At 44.4% G+C, this 26,508-nt stretch overlaps 1 protein-coding gene across 1 annotated transcript in view; it reads left to right on the top strand.

Annotated features, from left to right (window-relative positions):
• The first annotated feature begins 471 nt into the window (after window positions 1-471).
• The window catches only part of LOC149873570 (ALK tyrosine kinase receptor-like), a 455,901-nt gene continuing 429,864 nt past the window's right edge, over window positions 472-26,508 (top strand). The window contains exons 1-2 of the mRNA XM_090035673.1: window positions 472-690; window positions 1,143-1,938. Of these exons, the coding sequence (XP_089891799.1) occupies window positions 472-690; window positions 1,143-1,938 (1,015 nt within the window). The remainder of the gene's footprint in view (window positions 691-1,142; window positions 1,939-26,508) is intronic.

Raw genomic sequence — 26,508 nt, 5'->3', positions numbered from 1 at the left:
CAAGCCAAATCAAGTCCAAATACGTGAGTCAGTCCAGAACCATAAGTGGCCCTACAACCGGCAAACTATCTTCCAAAAGCAACAGGTTCACCAAAGAGGGGCCCGATTCGGACCCTCCCCATGCAACCTCTGCCGGACGGGGACGAGTGAATTTCCGCGGCTTGGCCAGTGCTGCAGGGCGGGGAGTTCCCCCCACGGGGCGATCTCCTCTCCCCACTACCCCCTTGATCGCACCCTAGCGATCACCCGGTTTCCTCCCGGCCCGGGGAGCACCCGCGCACGTTCCCGTTTCGGCGCAGCGGAGCAGCGCGGCGGGGCGGGAATCCGTGCTTTCCTCAATGAACTCTTCCCCCCCCGCCCCCGCCCCCGCCCCTCCCCCCCCCGCTTGTCTTGGCTCCGGAGATTTGCATACAGCACCGCCATTGGCTGCTGGGAGCGGGGCTCTGCTGTGACGTCAGGGCTCGCAGAGTCATGCCTGGCTTGTGGCGGGTAGTTGGAGCCTGTAAAACCCGCGCGGCGGCGGGAGCAGGCAGCGCCCTGCGGGCGGCGGCGGCGGCGCGGGGCTCCCGCGGACCGGCCACGGCCACGGCCACTCGCGCTGCGCCCTCTGCGGAGGAGGCGGCGGGTCTCCCGCCCGGCAGGGCAGGGCGGGGCGGGGGCAAAGAGCCCGTGGAGGGGACCGGGGCTCCGGCAAGTGACTGTGTGGAGGGACCCAGTGGATCCGCCTGGAGCCCGAGGCGGCCTCCTAATGCCTCGGGGCACCCGAGCAGGTCACTGAGGGACCCCGTGGATCCGGCTGGGGCCTGAGCACATCACCGAGGGGATCCGGCCGGGGAAGGAATAGCTCGCCTAGGGGACGGCGGGGAGCCGGGGCGATCATCTTGGGGACGCGGCGGGTCCAACCGGGGAAAGACATAGACCACCTAGGGAGCCAGCGGGCGTCCCCTCAATCACCTAGGGGCTCGCTGGATCCGGCCAGGGACTGAGTAGATGGTCTAGGAGCCCGGTGGATCCGGCCAGAGGAAGAACAGATCACCTAGGGGCTCAGTGGATCCGGCCGGGGACTAAGTCGATCGCCTAGGAGCCCGGTGGATCCGGGCGGAGAAATAAGAGCTCGCCTCGGGCCCCGTGGATCTGGCCAGAGAGAGACTAGATCACGTTGGGACCCCCGCGGGTCCGGCCGGAGGCCGAGCAGCTCGCCTCAGGCGCCCGGTGGATCCAGCCAGAGGAAGAACAGATCACCCAGGGGCCCGGTGAACCCGGCCGGGGGCCGCCGCGTCGATCGCCTCGGGACCCGGCGGCTGCCCCAGGGCCCGCGCGGCACGATGCGGGCGGCCGGGCCGTGCGGCTGCCTGCTGGCCGCCCTGCTCCTCGCCTGGCCGCGGCCCGGCAGCCCCGGCGCGGGCCGGGCCCCCGCCGGCTTCTCGCGGCTGCAGCGCCGGAGCCTGGCCGTGGACTTCATCGTGCCGGCGCTGTTCCGCAGCCACGCGCGGGACCTGCTGCGCCTGGGCGGCCGCGAGTTCGGCGCCGGCTGCAGCCTGGCCCTGGACTGCCCGGCCCTGCTGCAGGCGGGCGGCGCCTGGCTGGCGCCGGGGCCCCGCGGGCCCGAGCCGCCGCTGCCCAGGGTGCTGAAGGCGGCCCCGGCGCGCAAGCTGCGTCGCGCCAAGCAGCTGGTGCTGGAGGTGGGCGAGGGCCCGCTCCGCCGGGGCTGCGCCTGGGAGCCCGGCCAGCCCGCCGCCGCCGCCGCCGCCGCCGCCGGGCCGCTGCGCTTCGACCTCAGCGACCCCTTCGCCTGGTGGCTGCGCGCCGGGGAAGGGCGGCTGCGGATCCGCCTCATGCCCGACCGGCGGGCGGCAGCGCGGGGCCGCGAGGGCAGGCTGGCCGCCGCCATCCGCGCCGCGCAGCCCCGCCTGCTCTTCCACATCGCCGCCGCCACAGGTGAGCAGCCGCCGGCCTCTTCCCTCGGGCGGGGGGCGGGGCGCGGGGACCTGTGCTGCGGGCTCCTGACCGCCTGTCCTGCCTGAGCCGAGGGGAAGTGTGCGCTTAGCTCGCCAGCTCCCAGCCTTGACACCTCTAGGAGACGCTTCCCGGAGTCTCCAGAGGGCAGGTGCCCCCTCACCTGACACCTCTGATTCCCGTCCCCCCATCCCCTCAACACATCCCCAGCTCCAAGCCCTGGATCCTCTCAGAAGGCAGCTTCCCTCTCCCGTGAGACCTATAACCCCCCCCCCCACACACACACTCCTTCCAGTGCTCCAAGACACATCCCCGGTCTCTAAACCCTGAATCCTCTCAGAGGGCATCTCCCCCGGCCCGAGACCTATAACCACCCCCAACACCACCACCCATAAGCCCCGGGTCCTCTCAGGTGTTGTCCTCTCCCTATTGGGCTGGGATGGCTGCATGGAGGGCACAGCATTGCAGGGCAGATTCCTCAAGGAATAACCACCCCCCACAATACCCCCTGCCTGATGGAGAGTAGCATAATAATATTACTATGGAGCTCCCACACTGCCCAGGAAGAGGGCTGGACCGCCAGGCACATAGCGGAGGGACCTGAGAGGAGGTGTGACCCTCCCTCTGGAGAAGATTCACACTAGCAGTGATTTTGCTTTACCTTTCTTTGCTTCACCCCCCTGCACGCGCCCACGCACACACACACCCACCCACACCCCTTCTCCTTGTTTGCATCCTCTTTCCTCAGTTCCTTGGCAGTGGGGGCTGCTGCAGCGCCCAGGGGCAGCACCTCCCAGTAAGCAGCACTGCAGATTGCTCCACCAAAGGTCCTGCAGTGCCGACTTACGGGCTGTCTCCAGGATGGTTTGTGCTGATTCAAGAGCTCAGGGTTTGGTCACTCCAGTTCAGTCCAGGCTCCCTTGCTCCACTCTCCTCCCCAGCTCCAGTGAGACTGCTGGCTGGAAAACTGTCCTTTTCCCTCTTCCTTCTTAGAAAATAAAGCCAGTGGTAGTGAGTTCCCTGCTTCTGGCTGAGGATTGTGCTGTATCTCTTCCAGAAGTAGGAATCTGTAAATGTTAGCTTCCTACCATTTCTAGCTAATCAAGTAACTGCATTTCTTTAAAACATCCAGATGAGGGCTTTCCATTCTGGAAGACAGATTACTGCTTGGGGTGACTGGGATAGGGAGCATTAAAGGAAGCATCCCTCTGACAGATTTATTCCATGCCTAGAAAGGATCATACTGAAAGAATTACAGAAAGCATCCAGCTGTTCTGTTAAACAAGATGAATTCATTTATGCCATGCAGACCCAGGGACTCCTCAATAGTCCAGTTACTCATCCACCCCATAGCCCCGCTCCTTCTCTAGTTGAAGGTGATGGCAATACTACCGTTAATGTAAGTGATGCAGGATTAGCTTTTTTAAAGCAGAGAAAGAATATAGATTCAGAGGTAAAGACAGACTTGCTGAACTGAGACAAGCGAATCCAAGGCTTCCTCTCCTCCCCTCCCCCCCTCCAAAAAACAACCACCTTGCAAAGTAGCAAAAATGTTTATAGAACTAAATGCTGAGGGTTACAAATGATAGCTTCATGACCAGAATTATCACCCCCCACCACCAACCTTACTGTGGGACACAGCAGTATCCAATGCCTAGAAAACTGCAAGTCATACGCATAAAACTGGTTCCCATTTCAGTTTGAAGTAAACTGGGGCTTGGCTAACTTCCATCCTTTTGAATCAAAGGACTGGCTTAAGGGAACCAATTATAGTTAGAAGGATCATAGTATACACAGAAAGAGTTATTTTAGCACTGACACTTTTCTAACGAGAGGCTGTAGCTTAAATTTTTGCTTCTGAATTGCAGTGAAAGTATCGGACACCTCAAATCAACAATCTCTGTTCAGGGGCACTAAATAAGATGTCTCTGCATTCTTTGCATTTACTTTAACTCTAATATTAGTCCTCTTTCAGGGTCTCTTAAGAAGGAATGTAATTTCTAGTGAACAGTAGAGCTGAATAGTTTGTCATAGGGAGATCAGTTGTGTTTATGAAGCTGTATAGAAGTCAATCGTGTGTTACTAAGCACCCACATACTTAATGGACTGCAGAATATACTTACTAAATTTTTAAGAGACCAGTTCCTGGTGGGGTTTGAAGACAAAGCTTAAGCAATCGACTTCCTACTGAACAAAATGGGTAAGGGGTTAGAGTTCTTGAAACTGATATCAGCGGACCCACCCCTAGATTCACAGGTGTGTATGTAGAAGCAAACTGCTTTTTCAAAGATGCCTATGTTTTCACTACTAAAAGAAGTGAGATAAATAATGCAGGTTAGTTATCTTTAAACTGAGCTAATTCAGGTGAGTTAGCTTTTAAACCAGTCGAACTCAGGTTAGCTAGCTCACTGTAACATCTTAGTGCAGAAAAGACACAGATAGCTTTTAGCATGACACATCTAGATGAGGCCCCTTTCCCTCTGTATTTGACCTCACTGAGATCCATTGAGGTGAAACCATTTGCTCTTAGGAATTGAAAGTGAGTTAACTTATCCACCGTACAAACCACCTTGGTTGTGTATGAAAACATAGCCTCAGCTTTGAACACCAGTTCAGCTTCACTGTTTCTAACAATGGCAGGAGCTCTAGTCTATGGGCTTACTGACATTAGGAATAAAGGTACATTTTTAATTCATGTTAATTTAATTCATGTGGACTACCTGTTGTTACCTTCCTAGACAGATGTAGTTTGGACCACTGCTAGCTGGTGAACCTGAATCACCTTTACAACAAGAGTGGCCTTAGGCTGTCTTCACTGCCCCCCAAAAAAGTGTGTTTTGACAATGGGATAGCCTGTGCATTCGCTGTCTGACTGTAAAATCCTGCTTGAGACAAAGCACTATATTTTTGCCATGATATAGCTAGGCAAGGTCAAGCATAAGTAGGGGGATATAGAGCAGACCTTGTCTAACTATATCAAAGTAAAAACTATAGAGCCTCATTTCAATTACAATTTTACTTCAAGGTTGCTAATATGCATAAGTTATCTCGCTATAAAATATCTCATTTCTTTGGCAGTGAAGTCTTAGTTTAAATAAAAATTAAACCCTAATGTTTGTTTCCATCACTAACATGGGCTAAAATTACCATTGCCTTTTCCACTATAATGGTAGCACAGGTTATATTCTACCATGTTAAAAAGCCATCTGTTTAAAAAGAGATGATACAGCCTCTGTGGGGACCCACTGCTACTGCTATGTTTTAAACTGTGTCATGTAGCCCTGCTAATAGACATAGTGAGGGTAATACTAGCGGTATTCATCATCTTATCTACATGAGAGCTCACAATATTGCTAACACTATTGGAACTAGTATAGGAGGGGCCTTGCATTTGATGTCAGTGCTCTTCCTAAGGCAACTGAGCCCTTGCTCCATTGCTCAAGTTAATTGGAAATATATTGCAAACAATGCAATTCTAAAGTCAACAAAGCAAAGCCTTTAAACTCTAGATGTCAAAATAACACATTTCTTTTAATTTTTGAGAGGCCCAGGACTGGGGCTTGCAGAGAACAAAATGTGATTTTTTTTTTTTTTGGCCAAATTATTCTTCATGTGGACTGAAATTAAAGTAGTAATTGGTTGGAAAAAAGAGTTCAGCTGCTTCCCATTCTGACTTCTAGATTAACAGGAAATTCCTTTAAAAAACTTTTGGTTTTCTTAACTGTCACAATCACTGGTACTCCTCCAAAGGTTATGTAGCAAGTTTCCACAGAAACGGGGTAGCCAACCTGAGGCACATGTGCCCTAAGTGGCATGGGCAGCCCATGTGTGTGGCAAATGGCAGATCAGTGAGGGACCAGACAGCACAGTGGCAGATAAGACAGGAAGCAGAACAGTAGATCAGGCAGGAAGCACAAGGGGTGAAACAGAAAGCAGAGCAACAAATTGTATAGGGAACAAAGGGCAAGGAGCTGAAAGTAGAACAGCAGATTGGGCAGGGGAAGGGGATTGGAGTGGCATCCTGGAAGGTACAGGGCTAATCTGTGGCATGCACTGCCTTAGAAAATGTTTCCCCATAGAACAGAGTCATTTACTTCCATGTATATTTGCTAGTAGATGAGTAGTTAGAAAAGTTGGAACTCACTGAGCACCTGTTCTTTAATGGAGAAATTGGTAGGTTTGCAGGAAATTCCACAGGACACCCCTGTAAAAATTCCTAGGACCAAACAACTGCCACAATTTTCTGTCCTTATGGGAATGGAATACCTTAAAGGTAAGACTGTAGAGGGCCTATGCTTATGCCCCACTAAGGCCATGTCCACACAGTAAAATTGTTGTCCCTGGCAATTGTGCCCTCTAGCACACTGTGCTGTTCTACATAGGCTACCTCTTAAAATGGAAGAAGTCCGGTAGCATTTGTGTGATGCCTTGGGTGCGCATTAGCATTGCTGAGTGACAGTGGCAGTTAAGACAAAACTGAAGACCACTGGAATTTTTTGAGAGAAACCAGAAATAATAAGTGATGCCAAGTTCAAATTCCGGATGAATGTGAGTCCCCAAAACCACCAGACTGCTGGATATTTTGCCATCTTTTTTTGCTTTTAACCAGAAATTCCATCCTGGAGCTGAGAAATGTTTCTCAACAGAAGTTTAGATGTTAAGAATTTGATACGCTTCCATGAAAAGTTTCTGTTTCCAGTGGATCAGTATTCTCTCATCTGTGTAGCTGTGGATTCTCTAGGGCCTACAATCCCAAGGGCATGTCTGTAGTAAAGCAGGGAGACAGACTGAATCCCCCCTTCCCAGCACACACACCACAGACTTGTAAAGACAATTATTGTCTTTGAATATTCCCCACCCCAGCAATTATACATCACATGTTTCAACCACTGTCTAGCAATTTTTATGATCTTACAATTTTGTAACCAATGTAGTTACCATTCACTGGGATCTGCATCTCTTCTTTCCATAGTGCTGCGTTCAAACTTTCTAAGCACCTTACCCAGGACAAACAGGGTTCTCAACTAACTACACATCTTAGACTCTGTCAACATACACCAATTATGTGGCTATGTATCTATAATGAGTGGAGTTCTGTATTGTCTTCCAACTCTACCAAGCCAAGTAATAATTTTGACATTTTCTTAATAATGTTTTGAATCTGTATGTACCTAAGCTAGCTTTAAATTAGTTAACTTATGTATCAGTAGTAGCTTAGCTGCATGGTACGAAGATCAGTGTGGCCTGAAAAACCTGTCCAAAAAGCATTGTCAGTTAATCCACGTTGAGCTCTGCGCTGCTGTGACTAAACTACTAATGGCACAGAGGGTAGCTAGTTTAAAGGTGGCTGAGATGTTTTTATAGTACCTCCAGTTATTTCTTTGGCATCATTAAATCACTTCCTTTATGGCGATATCTTTTATTAGACTAACTGCATAGGTCCTGTAACCTAAGGAGATTTATGTTGTGCCTGAAAACTTGTCTAAAATCTCTCCCAACTATGCCGTTGATCCAGTAAAAACTACAACTTACCTCCCTCATGTTTCTTGGACCATCATGCCTAAAAAATTACTTCCTCATTTATGGTGCCATTGAGAGACTAGCCACAGATAACTGAGGCCATCTAAAACACGGATGCTCAGCCCCTGGCCCATGAGTCAGATCCAGGCTTCAGATCTGTGTTATCTGGCCTCTAGGGCTCCCCACTGGCTAGGAAATTTGGCAACAGGAGAGCTGTGGCACCTCTCCCCCACCACCAAACTTCTGGAGTCATGAGGAGTCCTGCACACCAGATCCAGCACCTGACCCCAGAGTACAGGGCAGGGTAGAGGTGGCGCCTGGCCCTAGGGCCCAATCCTGACACGTGTGTGGTGGGGAGGGGGACTGGGAGACAGTAGTGTCAGGCCTCAAGGTTCAGTCCTGGTGTACTGGGCTGGAAGTGGGTAGTGCCAGGCGCTGGAACCCAACCCCATTGAGGGGGGTTGAGGGAGGGGAAATGCCAGGCCCCTGGGGACCAATCCAAGTGCAAGTGGGTAGTGTGGGGCTCCAGGGTCTGCTCTCAGAGCTTGGGGCAAAGAAAGGATGGAGCCGGGCCTCAGAACCTGATCCTGGCATTCAGGGCTAGCTCTATCCCCTGGACCAGCTCCACCCTATTCATCTGGTATAGACTATCCTCTTGATTTTCCTTATTCCTTTGTTCCTAGAGTAAAATTCACTCCTGGATTTACCTGGATTGGAGCAGTGTATTAGCAGACCTTCTGGGAGGGGTCATTCACCAAAAATACAGGGGAATGGACATACAGGGACCATTGTGGCAGAATAGAGATATGTCTTGGGCTTGGTCACCTGGCCAGTGGATCCATAGCTTCCCAGGGCCATGGTCTTCTAACCACTGTGCCATAAATTCTGTTATAGTAACGTCCCAGGTAGCCCACACACTTACTGTAGAGCAGCTGGATTACAAATGTTAGTTAAATGGGTTTCTTGTGAGTTTACTTAGAAGGTTTAATAAGCTACAATGCCCATAAAATAACTTCCTCTGAGAATTAATTGCTACTTACATATGCAAAGGTGGGAAATATGCATTAAAAAAAGGGGCACCGTGGGATGAATATGAGTCATTCCTTCCTCTAAAGGTCAAAGAACTTCCATTCATGAAATAGATTTAAAATTCCAATTATATTTTTTTTAAATAGCAGTGCATAACTTATCTCTCCCTAGCTAGGGGACACATTTCTCCTGCTCTATGGCCTTCATGTGGAATTGTATTAACTTGCCATGCACACCATGTCTGAAACAGAGCTGCCTTCTCAGGAACTTACTATATATCAAGGTGTCCGTCCCGTAGCTATTGCAAAGCTGGACCTTTCCAGGCAGTCACATTTGACCTCTGTTACCATTTATACTAGAGCCTTTTTGTGCTGTTCTGCCAGGGGAAAAGGACCTTAAAGTTAATATAAAAATACGTTTTAAAGTTATGTAAATAAGAAACAGACCCTGTGGGTAGAATCATGGCCCTGTGGAAACCAACGTATTTTGGCAAAGGTTTCAGTATTGCCAGGATTTAACCCTTGTTTTCAATTATATCTTTCAATTATTATTTTCTAAGGGTACAATAATAGTGAACCACCCGCCCAAAGAGTAGAAAGGGGTTCAGTCACCGTCTCCCTGTTGCCTATTATTCTCCTCCCCAACAACTCCATAGCTGGGACCTCATCTTGGAAAATTGTACTTTGTATCTGCTGGAGTGTACTCATAAGACAAGTGGCTCAGTTAGTTTCCCTATTGCAGTAGTTTTCAACATTTTTAGACTCAAGGCACCCCTCAGGAAATGCTAGCTCTTAAGTTTTCACTTGTTTTTTGACTACAGAAAAGTAATAAGGCAATTCTTTAGCTGCAAAGAACTGTAACAGATCACAACAGGTCCAAATGTTTTTAGCACTATAAATTGCCATTTGTAATCTCTGGGCTTATTTTGTGAATCATGTTTGTACACCTAACAGTACTAACTTTTCGTGGCACTCTGTGGCACCCTTGAAAGTCTCTCAGGGCAACCCAAGGTGCCATATCACTATGGTTAAGAATCACTGCCTAGTGCCTGCTATTTTGCCTAGTATTATGGTTCAACAGTCAGGAACTAGTAGCTACTCTGGCTGCACCAATGTTAGCCCCAAATGTAGACAAGGAAAGACATAATTTATGCTGCTTTGGCTTCTCCTGATTTTGTATAGTAGTAAACCCAAACGGTACAAATTGAGGCTTTTCCTGGGTACAGTTGGTGTGGGTGCTGCCACAGCTATACCAAGCATTGGTCACCGGTTGCTACATAACATGCAGAGAAGGCTTGAGAGTCCTTTCCAGTTCCTCTTGACCCAAACAGCAGCTACAAGTGTCTCTCTCCAGAGAACCAGACTCTGATGTCTACAGCCAGGGTGTTAGTTCAGATGATCCAAGGAGTCTGCTTTTTTGATTTTTGTATTCCGTTTTAAAAGAAGCAGTATGTCTAATTGCTAGTTTGATCAGGTACAGGGGAGTCAGAATCACTGAATTCTCCTCCTGGCCATGCCTCTGACTTGGTCCATGACATTGGGTCAAGTTATTTAATGACTCCATCAGAGCTCAGAAAATTCATAGCAAATAACTTATTTGATACATGCACCCTCATTTATGGTTTGCTAACTGCCTGCTGCAATTGAAGTTTTTTCTCAGATTTATTCAAATGTATGCGCAAGCTATCTTTTTGCAACAGTCTGTAATTGGTAATTAGAAGAGCACTATGAGTACTGGATATTCAAAACCTGAGTTGTTTTAGTTGGATGCTGGTAACTTGGTACTATCCCTGTTCCATCATCAGAACGCTTAGAATCAGATGTACAATGCAAATATGTATGCAGAGATGGATCCAGGAGGGGTGTAATGGCATTTTCCCTCCTCCCTGCCATCAAATTATGTTGCAAGAGAAGCAGCTTGGGACTTTTTTATTAAAGTTCCTGAAGAAAGTAAGAATTTCTCCCTCCTTTCCCCTCCATGGTCAGCGGGATGTCCCCTCCCCTCCTTTTCCTTCCTCCCATCCCTTACTCACCACTACTGTTGTGTCCAGCTATCTGGAGGTGGTGGGGGCTGCTCCCAAGCCGCTCCAGCTGAGCTCCCCATGGAGCCAAGCTCAGCAGGGATGAGGGGCAGTAGTGAGTGGGCCCCTCCTCCCTGCCATGGTCCTGGTGTTCCCTGCCAGCCTGGGGCCACAAGAAGGGAAGGGAACCTACCCACTACTGCTTCTGTATCTAGCTGAGCCTGGCTCTACATGCAGCCCAGCGGCAGTGGTGCAGGAGCAGCTCTGTAGTCCTTTTCCAAAAACAGCAGGAGACAGCAACAATAGTAGGTGGGAGAGAGGAGAGAACATGCCACTGAGCATGGAGGAAAAGAAGGGGCATGGAAAGATTCTTACCTGTTTGAGGGACTGAAAAAAAGTCCCCAACTACTGCACTGACCTTGAGGTCTGCCTGTCCTGCTATGTTTGTGTTGGGGAGTCTGGGAGCTAGGGTTTAGCCCCTCCCGCTGCAGCAGAGGTCACAGTTCCTGCACCCCACTTTCTGAAATCCTGGATCCTCCCATGTATATATGGTTTTAAGTTGCAGGTTTGCTTCCTGCAAATTTCCTTTCACTTTTGCTTACAACACACTGTTTCTACAACCATTCCTGCCAGCAAACACGTTCATTAAAATACTCGTTGCAAATAATGCAAAAAGAACACAAACACTGACAAAGCATGTTTCTTCAGGTTTCTTGTAGTAAATTCTTCAGGTTTCTTGTAGTAAATATTTATGGCACATCTTAAAAGCATTTTCTTTGTTTGTTTCTCTTCCTCTCATCTGTAAAAAATGGGAAATAAATACCTCCCCCAAAGGAGTTTATTGAACAACTTCTTTTATTAAATAAATTCAAAGATGTGCCTCAAAATCAGAGGTGTGCTTGAATAGTGTCCTAAATTAGTCTGGTATTTGATTCACCATGCATCTTGCACATATATGAGAAAAATGATGTCTGTATGTGACATTTTATGTTTGTGAAACAGCTATACAAAGACAAGGAGGTGAGAAAAGATTTAATAACTCTGAGCAGTTATCTATAGATCTCAAAGACAGGTAACCTTCATTGTCTCAGAGTTATATATAGCATGGTATAGGTGACACTTGTGGCAAACAGTGGTTAAGAGAAATGTTTTTCAAGGTATTAGCTAGTATTGGCTACCTCAGTTTCTGGTGCCCAACCTGAGATTTTTTAGCCTAATTTTAAAATGTCCTGAGTACCAGTTATTTAATGTGAAATCAACAAAAGCTGTAGGTACTCGGTATTTCTTATAACCAGGTTATAGGAAATAACCTGGTTTAAGCAACCAGATTATAGCCAGACAGGATGCTTAAAAACCAAAGCACCCAAAATAAGGAGACATTGCTTTGAAAATTTTAGAATCACTAATCTTCCTCAGTGCAAATAATAATACAGTAGGAGAACTGGACCCCATATTTCCTGACTTCCAAATTTTTTTCATTCTACTGGACTACAACAAATTCCTTGTGTGACACATCTTCAGTACATCAGTATGGACTATGGTGCTGAGAGGAGAAAGGTCCTTTCTAAAATGTGCCACATTTGTCTTGCTTCCCTAATTCAGAAAAATTTGGTTGGAGAAAAATGTCATGGAAGCATAAATGCAGATTTGATAAGTCTGACCTTTCTTTTCTTCTGAACAATAAATGTCAGAAAGCTTAAAGTGACAAGCTGGAATGGCTGGAGGTTATTTATGTCTTTAAATATTTAGGAAAGAAACACATTTTGAGACTAAATTCTAATTTACATGAATATTTTGATCTATGACTGTGGTCATCTGGAAACTTCATGGTTGTCACAATGCTGTACAGCATGGCCACTCAGAAATTCATGACAACAGCATGGAGCGAAAGCAGATCCTTCTGTTTCTAGAAGCTATAACTTATATCAGTGGTACTAAAGGAGAATCAGCTATTAACCATACAGGATCTATGACACACAGCTAAGTACGTGCATACAGTAGGGAGGTGTGGCATGCATAAACACAGAAACCAGCAAGTTTATTACACTACAATGAACACTGGGTGGGGAACACACAAGATGGCCAGAAGCCTTGGAAAAGTCTTCCTATTCATTGAAGTTGACAGTGATCTTTGATGAATGAAAAGAACCCATTGGTTAATACTTTGCATTTACACTGAAGTTCTCCAGGAAGAGGGGAGACTGCTAAAGAGTTTTATGAAATAGAGAAAAAAAACAAACAGATTTTGTGCTTAGTCTGCAGGCAATCCTATGGGCATCAGTAGGACATAGGTTTTCACAGAATGGGGCACAAAGAGATTCTGCAGGATTTTTTTTAATCGGGTGAGCTAGGATCTATACTCTATTTTGTCATTGGTTTGATGTGTAATATTGGACATCTCTTAATGCATTCATTTGTAAAGACATGATTTTTTTATTACAGACTTTGAACTCTTTAGATGAAAAATCATATATTAGCACACAATATTATTGTTATTATTGATGCCATTTAAGAAAGAGAAACAATGAGTCTTTTAGTACAAACCACAAGGTTTTTGAAAATTATAAGTAGAAACAAGAATCAGATATAGAGATTTACCCCAAGATCTTAAGAACTAATTGCAGGACATCTATTCCCGCTTCCTCTTTGCTGTAGCAAACCCCAGAAACTTGAGTAGTCTCAATCTTGTTTGCTGTAATACAATGAAGTTGTTTCTGCTTTGGAAAAAAAAGTAAGAATCAACCTCTCTTTTTTTGAAACCTCACCGTATTATAAATCCAAAATAAAGCATTTAGGCATGCTGTTTGACATCCTTGTGGTACTTTGGAGTGGGCTAATGTTTTAGATCCAGAAACCTCAAAGATTAAGCCATTTCAAATCTAAGGCTCTATTTTGTGAGGGAGTAGTCAAGAGGTCTCTATGCAAAAGTTATCTCAGAAACACCTATTTAGCAGCTGCAGTTGTGTTGGCCACTTAGCTTAAGAGATGAGCTACAGCTGTTTACTGTAGGAGGTAGTTGGTGGGGTTGAAGTTGCAATGTAATTCCAGTACTACCTTGCTCTAGGAGTCAAAAGATTACAAGGTGGTAAGAGTACTTGCAGCATTTGGTTTTCTAGTTTGGGTATCTGAGGAACTTGGAATATGGTGATTTGAGAGCCATTGTGTTGTTTGATTTTGCTAGGAATGGAAATAGAGGTGTAATGCTAGGAGGGAACTTGTTCTTAAAGTATTTTCAGCTGTGATTAAGAACTTCATTTCTGAAGGTTGTCTGAAATTTTCCAGTTCAGATTTGGAGATGCAAATGGTTTTGATAGTTTGAATGAGGCACTGAAAGTCCACAGGGAGGTGGAACAGATCATAATACATTCCCCTTCCTTATGTATTCAAAATTCTGTATCTGGAGAAAACCGGGACCATTTTCAGGGTATAGGTAAGAGTAGATGATTCTGCAGCAGTGCAGGAAGTGATCAGGACTCAGGCTGGTTCCTGATTATGGTAAGTAAGTGATAATTTTTCAGAATCTACCCTGAGAGTAATGTGGTGAAACTATAGGACAAGTACATCATTATTGTGCTGTATGTGCAGGACCCCCTTATAACACTTGTATGGTTTTATCATAAGGAGATGATGCCACACTTCATATGTGTACTGCAGAATAGAAAGTAAAGTTCTTATGGAGCTTGTATTATATTCAAAAACAGGAGTTTTCCACATTTATTATTGTCCTCTTTCTACATGTTTCTGTTTTTTAAATCTCTTTTAGCTACTGGGCTGCATTCAGACACTTTACACTTTATCCATTAAAGGGAAGTGGTATTTGTCTTCTCCCTTGAATGTTTTTTTTAAAAGAAGTCCAATTAAAATCCATTCATTCTTGGTTTCTTATTTATTCTAACCTATTAAATAAAAATATATATTTGCATAGAGAAGAATGCTTAGATATTCTAGAACACTCTTCACCTGAAAGCCTCAGCACCATTTTATCATACTTAGTACCATTTTAAGTTTTCTAGGGAGATAATAAAAGCTGGAGATGGAAAAAGCCTTAATAGATTAATTACATCATCCTGCAAATGCAAGATATGCTCTTCCCATATGCCAAATATCAATGCTATAGTTCAGCCAAAAGGTCAAGAATGAGCAAGAAGTGAAGGCACAGAAGCTCAGTAATTTACCTAAGATATCACAGTAAGTCACTGAGAAAGTGAGGGACAGACTTAGAGTTCTCCCAGCCCAGCTCTTTAACATTAATTTGTATTTCCAGACACCACAAAGGAACTTCCTCAACTCTTACTTTTCAAAATACTTTTTTTGGGCATGTTTGCCATATTATTTATTGTTGCTGTTATCTTGCATTTCAAATTCTTTTCTTGAGAACAGCTCTCACAAATTTAGTCTCAGGCTCTGTCTTCGAAAACTGCCTTGCAGCCTGTCAGCGTTACTTGTACTACGTGTTAAAGTGTGCAGGTAAAAGGGACTCTGACATTGTAGTTATTTCTGGGAGAGGTTTTGTTATTGATGGTAATTAAACTTGAGGCTAATGAGAGAAGATTACTTTTCAAGGCTTAAGAGGAGGCCAGAATGGTTATTATAGGTTAATTAGTCTTCTAAAAGACTCAGTTTCAGCGACAATTTATTTTATCAGCTTTTTCTTTCATGCTGAAAGATATGTGTTTGAAGGGGATTCAAAACATAATTGCTGCACTGACCTCATCCAACTCTTGATCAGCAATCTCATTTCATCAGCAAAAGGTTAATAAAATGTTTAAGAAAGGGAGTTCTGTGCTTTATATACACACAGACAATTCAGACTAGGTCGCTCTGCAAATATTTCTTGTCAGTCTTCTGCTAGACTCCCTTGATGTACTGCTTCACTTTGGAAGATGTATTCTGTAAAGCACAAAAATGCAGTAGTTGCTTTTCTACTTGCCACACTACAGAGACTCTGATAGTGGGTCTATTGTTAGCATTGCTATGAGACTTGCACTTATGAGGACTTAAACATCTGTTATCAAGGGGATAGAGATTGAATTCAGTCTTAAAAACTCACCTAACTTATGAAAGTATAGATGAGTTCCCTGCATGTAACATTCACTTTAGAAGAAAAGCCTAAAAATGCTTCCTCTTGTGGCTTTTCTCTTGAAGTGTCATGGCAGGTGACTTGTAAGAGAGCAGCTCCTTTCCTCTTCCTCTAGTCCCTTCCAATGAAAAACTTCCTCCTTTTACCTGTGCAGTCCTGTTTATCCTCAGTACTTTCCAGATTAATTGAAGTGGTATATCTGGGAAATCAAAGTGACATCTGCAGATTTTTCACAGTCTGAAAACTAAAGTGGTGGCATGTCCCTTGTATAAGCTTGCTGGTGGGAGTAGGGAAAGCCAGGAGATCCTGTTTTTGTGGTAACTTTACCCTTCTGATTCTGTCTTGTAATGGGAAAAGACCCCAGGAGCCACAGCTGGCTTGGGATAGGAACAAAGGCTGAGGAGGCTATGAAAAGCCTCCTCACAGACTGGGAGGCTACATTGCCTCCTGCTTATACAAAATTTACTAATTGACTCTATTCCCTATAACCTCCCAGCTCTTTCTGGAGAACAGCAGTGGAGCTCCTTTCCTCTTATTCCTCAGAGAAACAAGCTGAGACCAGGTCAACTATAATGCAGACAAATAGGGCCAAGATTTAGCTGACTGTATTGGAGAGGGATGGCTGAACATAATGTACAGGAGGAGAGAGTACACTGATACTAACTAACCCATCTTCCCCTCCAAGTATCCTTATATCTTGTGCCTTAGGAAAAACCCTCTGGCCAAACATCCAGCTTGGGTGTTATATCTCTTAGTATGTGAGAATATGGGGTGGGGCTTCAGAGGCTAAAGCCCTCTTTTGGTAGGTGATGATGCCCTTAGCTGCTGTCAACCAAACAGAAGATAGAAGACTTCAGTTTAGAGCAGCCTCTAGTTAATGGGCTGTGCAGCAGTTTAAATAAAAACAACTTAGTTCTTAAATATAAGGTTTCTATCTCTTAGTAATACACAAGCTGCCAAAGACCTGAGTAGGAATTCCCTCCCCACTTATATCTCCAATGTATGTGCTGGGGAGAGTTATGTGGCTTGTCTGTTTTCTTTTTTCCTTTCCTGCCCTCCCTCTGTCATAGGGGGTATGGTTCCTTTCCTAGGTAAAATATAGTCAGATGATCCTAAGAGATTGCTGTCAGCACAGTGGCTCAGATGTTGGTATCTCTTTTCCTATAGAACATGGTAGGCTGTGTAGTTTTTGCTACTAGATGGTTTGTAATTGTGATAATGGGGGTGGATCCAAAAGGGAGGCCACAGTACAGGTGCACTCCCCACCCTCTTGCTGTGTCATGTGTGAGCTCTCAGCATGGGGTATGGCCAGGACCCTGCTTTTGCTCTACTCAAGAGCCCAGGGGTGAGTGTTGCTTCTGTTGCAGCTCTTCCCCTCCTTTCTCTTGCTTTTGAATTCAGTGGAGAAGGAAGGGTGAACAACACCAGTGTTCACCCTCTGGGGTCCGGAGCCACACAAACGCAGGGCCTTTGCCTAGACCCCGCCCTGATCAGCTGGTGAACTCGGAGTTCACTGCTCGTGTGGAGTTCCAGCAGGAGCTGCATTGGCTATGCAACGCATGCATAGTGAGCTCTGAGCTCAGGGTCTGGTTAAAGTGGGGAGGGGAAGGTGAGGCTGCCTTATTCCTGGATCTGCTGCTGGCTGGAATGAATATTTGTTGTGTGCCTGCCTGAAATCACAAGGGACTGGATTTGATAATCCTGAATGTCCCTTCCAATCCTGTGTTTATAAATAATGATGTGATTTGCAGCAGAACCCAGGTGGCCTGCCTTTTACCCTCTTGTCATATTTTTGAAGGCTTGCTCCTCTCATTTGAAGGCTGAGAAGCATGCTCCTGGAATGCAGCCTTGCTCTGGCTCTAGCAGCCTGCCCCTCTCACAACTTGGCCCCTGTGTGCACTTGACAGCTATGCTCTCAGATTTCTTTTCTTTCCCAGTTGTTCTGTGCTTTTGCTGGAAGACTACTTTGGGTGTTGAATAAGCATTGCAAGCTTTCTCTGTTTTTTTTTGTTAATATCTATTTAACTTAATCAGACTTTAATTGCATTAACATCGCCAAGGTCATTTGGAAAACTTTTCAGCTGTTTATAGGCCTTACCTACCTCTCACTTCCATGAAAGACATGCTCCCTTCTCCCCCCTCCCCCATGAAATGTCAAGCAAAATTAAAAAAAAAAAATGGGCCCCGGTTATAGCTGGGAGGAACAAACAGGCATAAAACCACAAACTCGCTTCTTCATTTTGCTTTTGAAGTCCCCCTTAAAGAGTTTATCTACTTGATGTCCTGTCCTGCATCAGGTTTTTCACTGAACTTCTTACTGAGCACTGTGGGGAAATCCTGCACTTGGATCAGTGGTTATGTCTGACCCTTTGTAAGATGTAAACTCTCTTGAGTTTTCCTGTATGTAGGAATAAAAAGGGGTCAGCCAATTTGCCTGTGGAGAAGCTGGGCTGCTGGACCATAAAACTGAGTAATTGGAAGAAGGGTGGGGTGGGGGAGAGGGATTGAAAGAAACATGGGCATATTGTTATGGTCTTTGCATTAAAGCAGTAAGATGATGTTAAATACAAGCTTCTTACTTGTACTGAAAAAAATCATAACAGAAATAGCCCACAAACCACAGCCTGATGTTTAATGCAGAAAGAAAGCTCCCTTTCTGTCCCTGCAGCCCAGAACCCAGGCTTTCCTACTGAGAGCACCCTTTTGATCTTTGCCAATGTGTGTGCCACATCCTGATGCAAATCAAAGCCTCTGCACACAGGCATCAGGCTGTGTTGCTTCTGGAAGGGCTTGTTTTTTACCCTGGAGCAAGAAGTCCTTGCATAAACTATAGGGCAAATCTGTATATGGATATTAAATATTTTGTTGTTGGTAACTAAATATTGGGCAGGGGTTGGCAACCTGTGGCTCATGAGCCAGATTCAGCCTTCAAAGAGGTCTGGTTTGGTTTGCCAAGGGTAAATCTGGCATGGGGGATCCATGACATAGAACCGTACTATAATGCTCATTCCTTCTGCAGCATTTCCCTCTACTACTAAGCCTCTGTGCTCACTCTCACTGCAGAGGAGTTTGAGATCAATGGCATGAGTAAGCACAAGCAACTAGCTGCTCTGGAGGAGGCAGTGACTTGCAGTCCACAGTAGGGGCTATGTTGCAAAGGGTTGGCCATGCCAGCAAAAGGTTGCCAACCATGTTCTTACCTGGGAGTCTTCTTCTGCCAAGTCTTCAATCACAATTACTAAGCTTGGAAGAACTGCCTGCTGGGGAGCCCTAGATATAGGCTTGGGAAGCCTTAAACAAAAAATTGCATACACTGTTTTATTTTTTTGTCAAGGGCAAGCAACTTTTCTTTGAGGGATGGACTTCCCTCATAGAAGGCAAACACTCACTAGTGCATTCATCTGACCAAGGGCACTTTGTTTCCCTTTAAATAGAGGTTGGTTTGTGTGAAGAAGGTGTAAGTATTGCACTTAGTTTGTGGTAGTTAACAGGCACATGTTGAGCACTATAACAAGCTGTGGAGGAAATGGGCCTTGTTAACAAATTGGTCTGAAAGCCAGGAACACTTTATCTGCTATGAGGCTACAGATTTACCTTCCAGCTTCAGCAACAGGGCAGCATTCATTTTAAAATTAACTTCTCTCTCAGCTATCCTAGCTAGTAGCTCTAAATCCAAAAATATATAAAAATTTTTGTAATTTGCAGATGAATCCCAGTTAATTCCAGTGTGCAAAGCTCTGGCCAGCAAACATGACTTCAGAGCAGAACACGGGTAATTTAAAATGTGAAGTTCCAATTTCCAAGGAGTGGCTAAGGCTTAAATCATTTGAGCTTTATTAAGATCAGCAACAGGCCCCTACTTTTCCTTCTCTGCTTTGTCAATCCAAAATCCTTTCTTATCTCTAGATACAAAAGCAGCATTAAGTTTTAAGACCTGATTCAATAACATTTTATGGATAATGATTATGGTTGATATACATAGGCTGGTTCTTGAAGACTTAATGTATTGAAGTTTATTACTAGTGTAACACATTAGCTTTTTTGCATTAGCTGTAAAATAATATCATATGGATTTGAATCTATATGATAGATTCTATATCTATCTCTCTATCAATTTGAAATGCATTGTTCTAGCTCCCAACAGCATATTCATGTGCTAGTCACTCCCACAGTTAGCAGTTAAAAATTCTTCAACTTTGTGGGGAAAGACAAATGTGTTATTTGGGGAGTCTAAACTGCATTAGGCAAAACAATGGAGAATGGCATAATTATGGTAACAGAATAATTTATTGCTGACACAGGAGAATATACTAGATTACTTATGGGCCAGAAATTCTCAGGCACCCCCAAAGTAAATAGAGGGAAAATTTATCTTCCTTTATGATAGGGAGACTAAGACTTTTTGGTGATGACTTACAGGGAAAAATTTCACACTTGAAAATCTGCAGCTTATTAAAAACATTGGAGGTTCCTGGATGTGTAAAATTTACCTACCCAACCCTTGTTTCCAAACCTCATCCAGAAGTTTCCAGTATAACCTGGTTCTGTTCAGGTCAGAAATAAAAGATGCACATCTCATGTGGATTTTGTGGAAAGGGCATAAACCAAAGACTTGGATTCAAGCTTTTCATCTTTCTTTTCTGCCGGCAGAATGTGCTTGATCTCATTTAGCACCCGAGTATACAGAGGGTATGAAAATGGCATGTGCAAAAAAACCCCAACCAAACCCTCGCCTCCCACCCTCCCAAAGAAACAAAATGGATTTGTTCTTTGTTTCCAGTGTCAGAAATGGCACAGTTCATATTCTAGGAAAAGATCCAAGGGAGAAGAATTCTTATGGGTTGGGACTCCTAGAATTGCAAAGCATGAAGTGATGTAATTTCAGTTGCTGGTAGTGGGGGTGAAGTTTTAGATCTCCTAGACCAATACACTCTGTCTTTCATTGACATCAAAAAACTCAGATAGAAGATTTTGTTTCTAAGCTTGAGAGCTTATTCAAAGTGAACCTTTGGGCATTCACTCATTACCTTTAAAGATATCTGGCCTTTTTTTCTGCTCAGGCTTTTTTACACACTTCCTATTTTCAACTTTTTTTGTATTGGAACCTGCCTGAGGGGGTGGCTTTCCTAATAAGAAGCTGCCTGCTTGTATTTCTCTGCCTTTTTGATGAGAAAACAGAAGGGAATTCTAAAATGCTTTGGGAGTTATATGGTGGCCTTGCTTTGACATGTCTAAATATGTGAGTAATGGGGACACTTAGAACTGATTTATGCATGACTGGTGCTCAAGGATGAGGAATCCCAAACTGTGGGCAGTAGAGCTTGGAGAGGAGAGCTACTCAACAAGATTAATGAGGAGGGAGATCTCTACGGTAATGAGACACAGTTCTGGCCAGAAAGTGAACAGTGAAGCACTAAATAGCCTTAGGGAGTCAGAGGAGGATGGCAAATAGTTCTAAAGAAGCTTTCAAGTATTTTTAAAGACTATCAAGAAACGTTGTCAGCCTTGCAATGGCCTTGTGAGGCAGGTAAATTATTGCTCCACGAGGTGCGAATAAACTGAGTTTAAGTGACCTCCTCAGAGGTATGTGTTAAATCAGTAGAAGTGAGAATAAAACCTAGGAATCTTGATTCTGAGTTATAACCATTAGGGCCTATGAAATGCAAACCATTAGGAAGAATAGGACTAGATTCAAATAGAAACAAACGATATTGGGCAATAGAGCACATAAAAAAGTTACAGGCAAGAAGAACAAGTAACAGCAATAAAATTGGATTTCTCTAGTATGATTGATCAAGAAACTTGTTTGAAAGGCCAAGGAAAACTACATCCTTTAGCTGACAAGTCATTGCTTTATTAAGGGGCTGATGGCTGAGGAGATGAGGGTAATTTTCTTGACAGGGAGGGAATAGTGGCTACATGCTTCAGTATAAAGGGCATCAAGAAATAGCATGGTTAACTCTGTTCATGTACAAGGATCTAAATAATTAGAGGCCATTCAGAACTTGGTTATGGAGAAGTTAATGCTGTGTGATTATGGCGCTGAATTGTCAGAGCATGACAGTTACACAATCCTATAGAACATTTTATCCAGAAGAATCTGAAAGTATTTCACCAGGTGATTTACAAATTATGTGGCTGCAGAAAGTATTTTTCCACCATTGAGTCACTCATGTGGTAAAGCCTAGCAACTAAACAACATTGCATTGGAAATCCAGAAGTAATGGGCAGAAAAGGATTTTAATAACCAGGAGAGGATGAAGAATTGCTCCTATGTGTCAGTCAAAATGCTGTCCCTTCTCATCTGTCTCACGCCTAGGCTATAAGCCTGGGGCTGAAATTCTTGACTTCAGTGGGCCAGGAATTCATCCCAGGTCTTGTGGGATGAAATAACCAGAATTTCCTTGGAGGATTTTTACCAGGAGATAAACTTAAATGAATTGCCATCAGAGAAACCGGGCAAGTGAAACCTGATCAATTTTTTTAAAATTGGTTCTGTTCTCAATTGGATGACCTAAAAACTTGAGGGTATTTCCTATTAAATAGATAAACAACAAGCAGAGTAATATTTTGGTGGACAATTAAAAAAGTAATCTTTTATTTGCTTCACTGTAACACTTGGGTACTTCTTTTTCTCTCTCTGTTTTTTCCTTTCCAAAGTTCTTCTACAGGGTGCTGTTAACTCTGGAGATTCTGACTGAGGAGGCAATGTTGGGAAATTATATTACTGAAATCTAACTGATGGTTGGATGACTAAAATAATAATTTTTAGGGCTCCATGGTACAGGTTGTATGATGGTTTCTGTCTGTTTTGGGAGTTGTGTTGTATCTGACCTAAGATTATTATGCAGTGAAAATGAAGTCTGTAAACATGTAAAATAATTCTGAATATAGAGAGGGGGAAAACTGCAAGTAATAACTAACAGAGGAGTTATTTGATGTAAAGAGGCTTATTTTTAAGTACATTACCTTGAATGATGGTAACAAAGAGGGCTATGACACTGAAAATCACTAGAGAAAGCTCTTCTAAGCACCAAAGAGCTGGGGTATAAGACACTGAAAAAAATTCAGGAGTTATTGCTGGGGAAGGTTCCCTCAAGCTGTCAGACACCTGAGTGGATGACTCAGTGGGGTCTTGACTGAACTGATGGAAGAGAGAAATCAAAAGGGATGGCATTATCACCACTGGAAGGCACTATTTGATATCCAGTGCGCAACCCTGTGGAGGAGTGGTGGTCCCCCTACCACAGGAATAGCTGAAAAGACTGAATCAACAGAGACAAGCTCCGCCCTTCCATTTCAGACATCACCAGGCAAAACCAAATGCAATACTTATCGGCCCCTCATATGGCCTCTAGCATGTGACGAAGTTGCATTATGTGTGTACTTTTGGCATCAATATGTTGACAACTTCAGGTTGGCAGGCCAGCCCTTTTTACCATTTAGTTCTCTTGAAACCAGTGGTTTTGTCACTTGTTTGCTGGGTTTAGTGACCAAAACAGAAGTGTCGGCATTGTCCTTGCCCTCTTCCACATACACATTTGGCCAATGAGAGCCTGAACACTTGTCAGTAACAGGTGGTGGTAGAGACTCATGGTTAGCATGTCTTGTTGTAGTCCAGAGTGTTGGCATGTATAGTTCTGTGTAAGCAGGTCCTACCTTAGCTTGTAGTGTCCCACCCATGCCATAGAGTTGGGCCCTAGGAATGAGGGAGAAGCCTCACTCCCATAGATGACTGACAGAGCAAGGAACTGATGCTAGTAGGAGTAAAGGGAGTGGTGTCAGAGCCCATTTTTAAGCAAGCGGTCAAACCTCTTTGAATCTGTGTATAATGAAAGTATAATGAAAAGAAAATGATCCTATTGCTAACATTCCTTCTTCCACTTGCTGCACTTAGCATCTCTGAAGACAGGAGTTCAGATTCTACCTTTTGTTAAAAGATTGTCACCTTTTTCCTGGAAGCTCAGAAGAGCTTTGGATCACAGACCCTAGAACACTCTAAATCAGTGATTCTCAATGTTTTCTAGACTCGAGGCAGCTTAAGAAAATGCCAGCTCTATTTATTTTGCTTGTTTGTTTTTTTTTGACTACAGAAAAATTGTAGGACAATTCTTCTGCTTCAAAGAATGCAAACCATACAATAGATCAGGATGTATTTATTGCGATGGATTCCCATTTGAAATCCGTAGGCTTATCTTGTGAATTGTGAGTAGGTGTTAGCACACCTAACGGTGTACATAGCACAGCATCAGGTGGCATCTTTTAAAAAGGATCTAATTGCACCCTGGTTGAAAATTGTTGCTCTAAGGCAGGGGTGGGCAAAATGTGGCCCAGTAGCTGGATGTGGTCTGCCAGGCCATTCTATTTGGCCTGCAGGGCCCCTAAAAATATTTAGTAAATTAATATTTATCTGTCCTGGGCTGCATGTCATGTGGCTCTCGATGGCTTGTCAAAACTCAGTAAGCGGCCCTCTGCCCAAAATAATTGCCCGCCCCCGCTCTAAGGGAAGGACAAAGGAATTCCTTGCACCCTTTACCCTCACTTTGATAGATACTTCAGGGCACCTGTGGTCAACATATGTAACTTAAATTAAAAAGGCACATTCACTTCCCCCATCCCCACCAAACGATCACAATCATAATGTTAAAAGATGTTCAAATGGCACCTCTTTCTTTGAAATAGGTGCAGGAATGAGTTACTTAAATATAATAATAACAGAATGGGGGACTTGGAAGGCAAAAAGAAATGCGGCCAAAAATCCTCTTAGACCAGAAAATGCATCTAACTCAAGATCTTTGCTTGAATAGCGACTATTTCAATCTGTCTTCAAGATGAGACTGAAAATGACCTATTTTTTTGCCTCTCAAAATCCATGCAAAGGTAACTATGTGAAAGCCAAGCCCTATTCAGAAAGATAAAGAACAGAATGCTCTCCTTTTCTTCCATAGAAACATATGGAAAAGCCAGAGAGGGGACTAGCTTGATGTGCTAGTGGAAGCGGAGAAGTTATTATAGGGGATCAGACTTGGCTGCACTAATTCAGAACAGCGATGTCAGATATGAAGAAAGTTGGACAAGAGTAGCAAAGAAATAATGAAAACACTTTTTCAGTGGGGTATGTGGAAGTTTCTCCCCTCCCCTTCCCCTTTTGAGCTATCTTTTTATTCAGAGCTTACTGTGTTTTAGATGCAACCTGTTCTCTTCTGACCTGCTGTTCAGTGATCACAGCATCTGATGAAGTAGGTTGTCACCTGTGAAAGCCCGTAACTTTCTGAAATAGTTAGTCTTTAAGGGCACTTTTACAAGTGCTCCCGTATCTGTTCTAATTTAAGCGCTACCATGTCTTGTACATCAGTATCTCTGTGCTTAAATATGGTGGTGGGGGCACTTGAACTAAAGCTCATATGTGCCCCACTGCCATTTTTAAGTGTGGGGGTGCTGATGCACACAAGACTCAAGAGGCTGCTGGAGCATGGTAATTGCCACTCTTGAGCAGATTTGATTAATCAATTCAAGTGTGTCAGAGCAGCCTCTGTGCTCATGTATAGGCACCCTCAGGTGCCACCCTGCCTTATTTTCTAGTACTTTATTTGAAGGGAAAGGCAATTTCTGAGACCTAAAACTCTTTCATTTTGTTGATCTTGTTTGCCCCCTCTCTTTAGCCACAGTGTGTCTGTGTGCTTTGAACTTTGGCGGTAGATACAGATGTTTGGGGAGATTAAGGGGATATTGGATTGGATTAAAAATGGCCATCTGATCTAACTTAGTTCATTCATGTGTGGACCTTACATTTAGATTCCTAGTTAGGTTGATCCAAGTGTGACCCATGCAGAAATGCCAGGAAGGTTAAATCGGTCAAAAAATGGCCAACATAGTCTAATTTAACACCCTGCAGATCCCACTAGCCTTCCTTATCCTGCTTGCCTCTCCTCCTACCCCACTTACTTTAGATCAGGCTCCTGGCACCTGTCTAATTACTGAGTTAGATTGGGAGGCACTTTTAACCCAGTGTAATTGTAAGGTCTGTACAAAGCCCAAATCTGATTCCCCCCCCCCCCCCCCGGAAGAAGAGAAGTTTTGTAAGATGATCTCTAATCCACTGGTATAGCTCCCTAGCCTACTAGTTAAAGGCTGGCTTTCAACCTATGAAACTGGTGTTTCAATCTGATGCTGCACCATTCCCATGTTTAATTTCTGAACAAACTAGTCAGAAACTCACTTGGCTCCCACACACTTCCAGGGCATAAGTGATATCTATCCCAGTCTGGCTTCAGGCTGAGATGCAGAACAGAGATGGACCTGTGTGCACTAATGAATGATTTCTTGTCCATGAGCACACACTGAGTTGATCAGAGTGAAGTACTCACCACCACTGGCACTTAAAAAAAGCATGCTTGGAGGAAGACAGCATGGTGTCCAAAGTGTTGTTCCCACTTTCTGCCTGGGTTATTTCTGGCTATTTATGTTTTTGACTCTCTAATGTAAAATGTGTACTCGTATTTGACAGCAAAGAGAACCTAGATTTACACCCCTAATGCCCTCCCTACAGGGGAGTCCCATCTTTGCTGAAGTACAGATCCAGGCTCCTTCTTGCTTGCTGCCCTTCTGGTACAGTGATTCACTTTTACACTCTTGGCTGTCTAGTGGCATAATTTCTGCAAGAAGGGTGGAGAGTGCCTTCACCCAGACCACTCTAGTCTGAGGGCTATGGCAGTCTTCTAGGAGGTGTGGGTTGGAGTCCATCTAGGCTGAGGCAGCTTAGATCCCAGCTCTCCCCCTTTCTGGACAAGTGTGCTAATCACTTGGCTATTGTGTTATTTTGTGTCTACCTTCTGCATCTTGAACATACAGAATGGCCTCCTTTACAGCCCTGAGTTGGGTGCCCAGGCTCTGAGAAGAGTTG

This window comes from Crocodylus siamensis, chromosome 1 (assembly GCF_052110815.1).
Source record: "Crocodylus siamensis isolate JL-2025a chromosome 1, ASM5211081v1, whole genome shotgun sequence".
NCBI lineage: Eukaryota > Metazoa > Chordata > Crocodylia > Crocodylidae > Crocodylus > Crocodylus siamensis.
The sequence above is the reverse complement of the archived record's forward strand: the minus strand, read 5'-3'. Positions and strand labels throughout refer to the sequence as shown.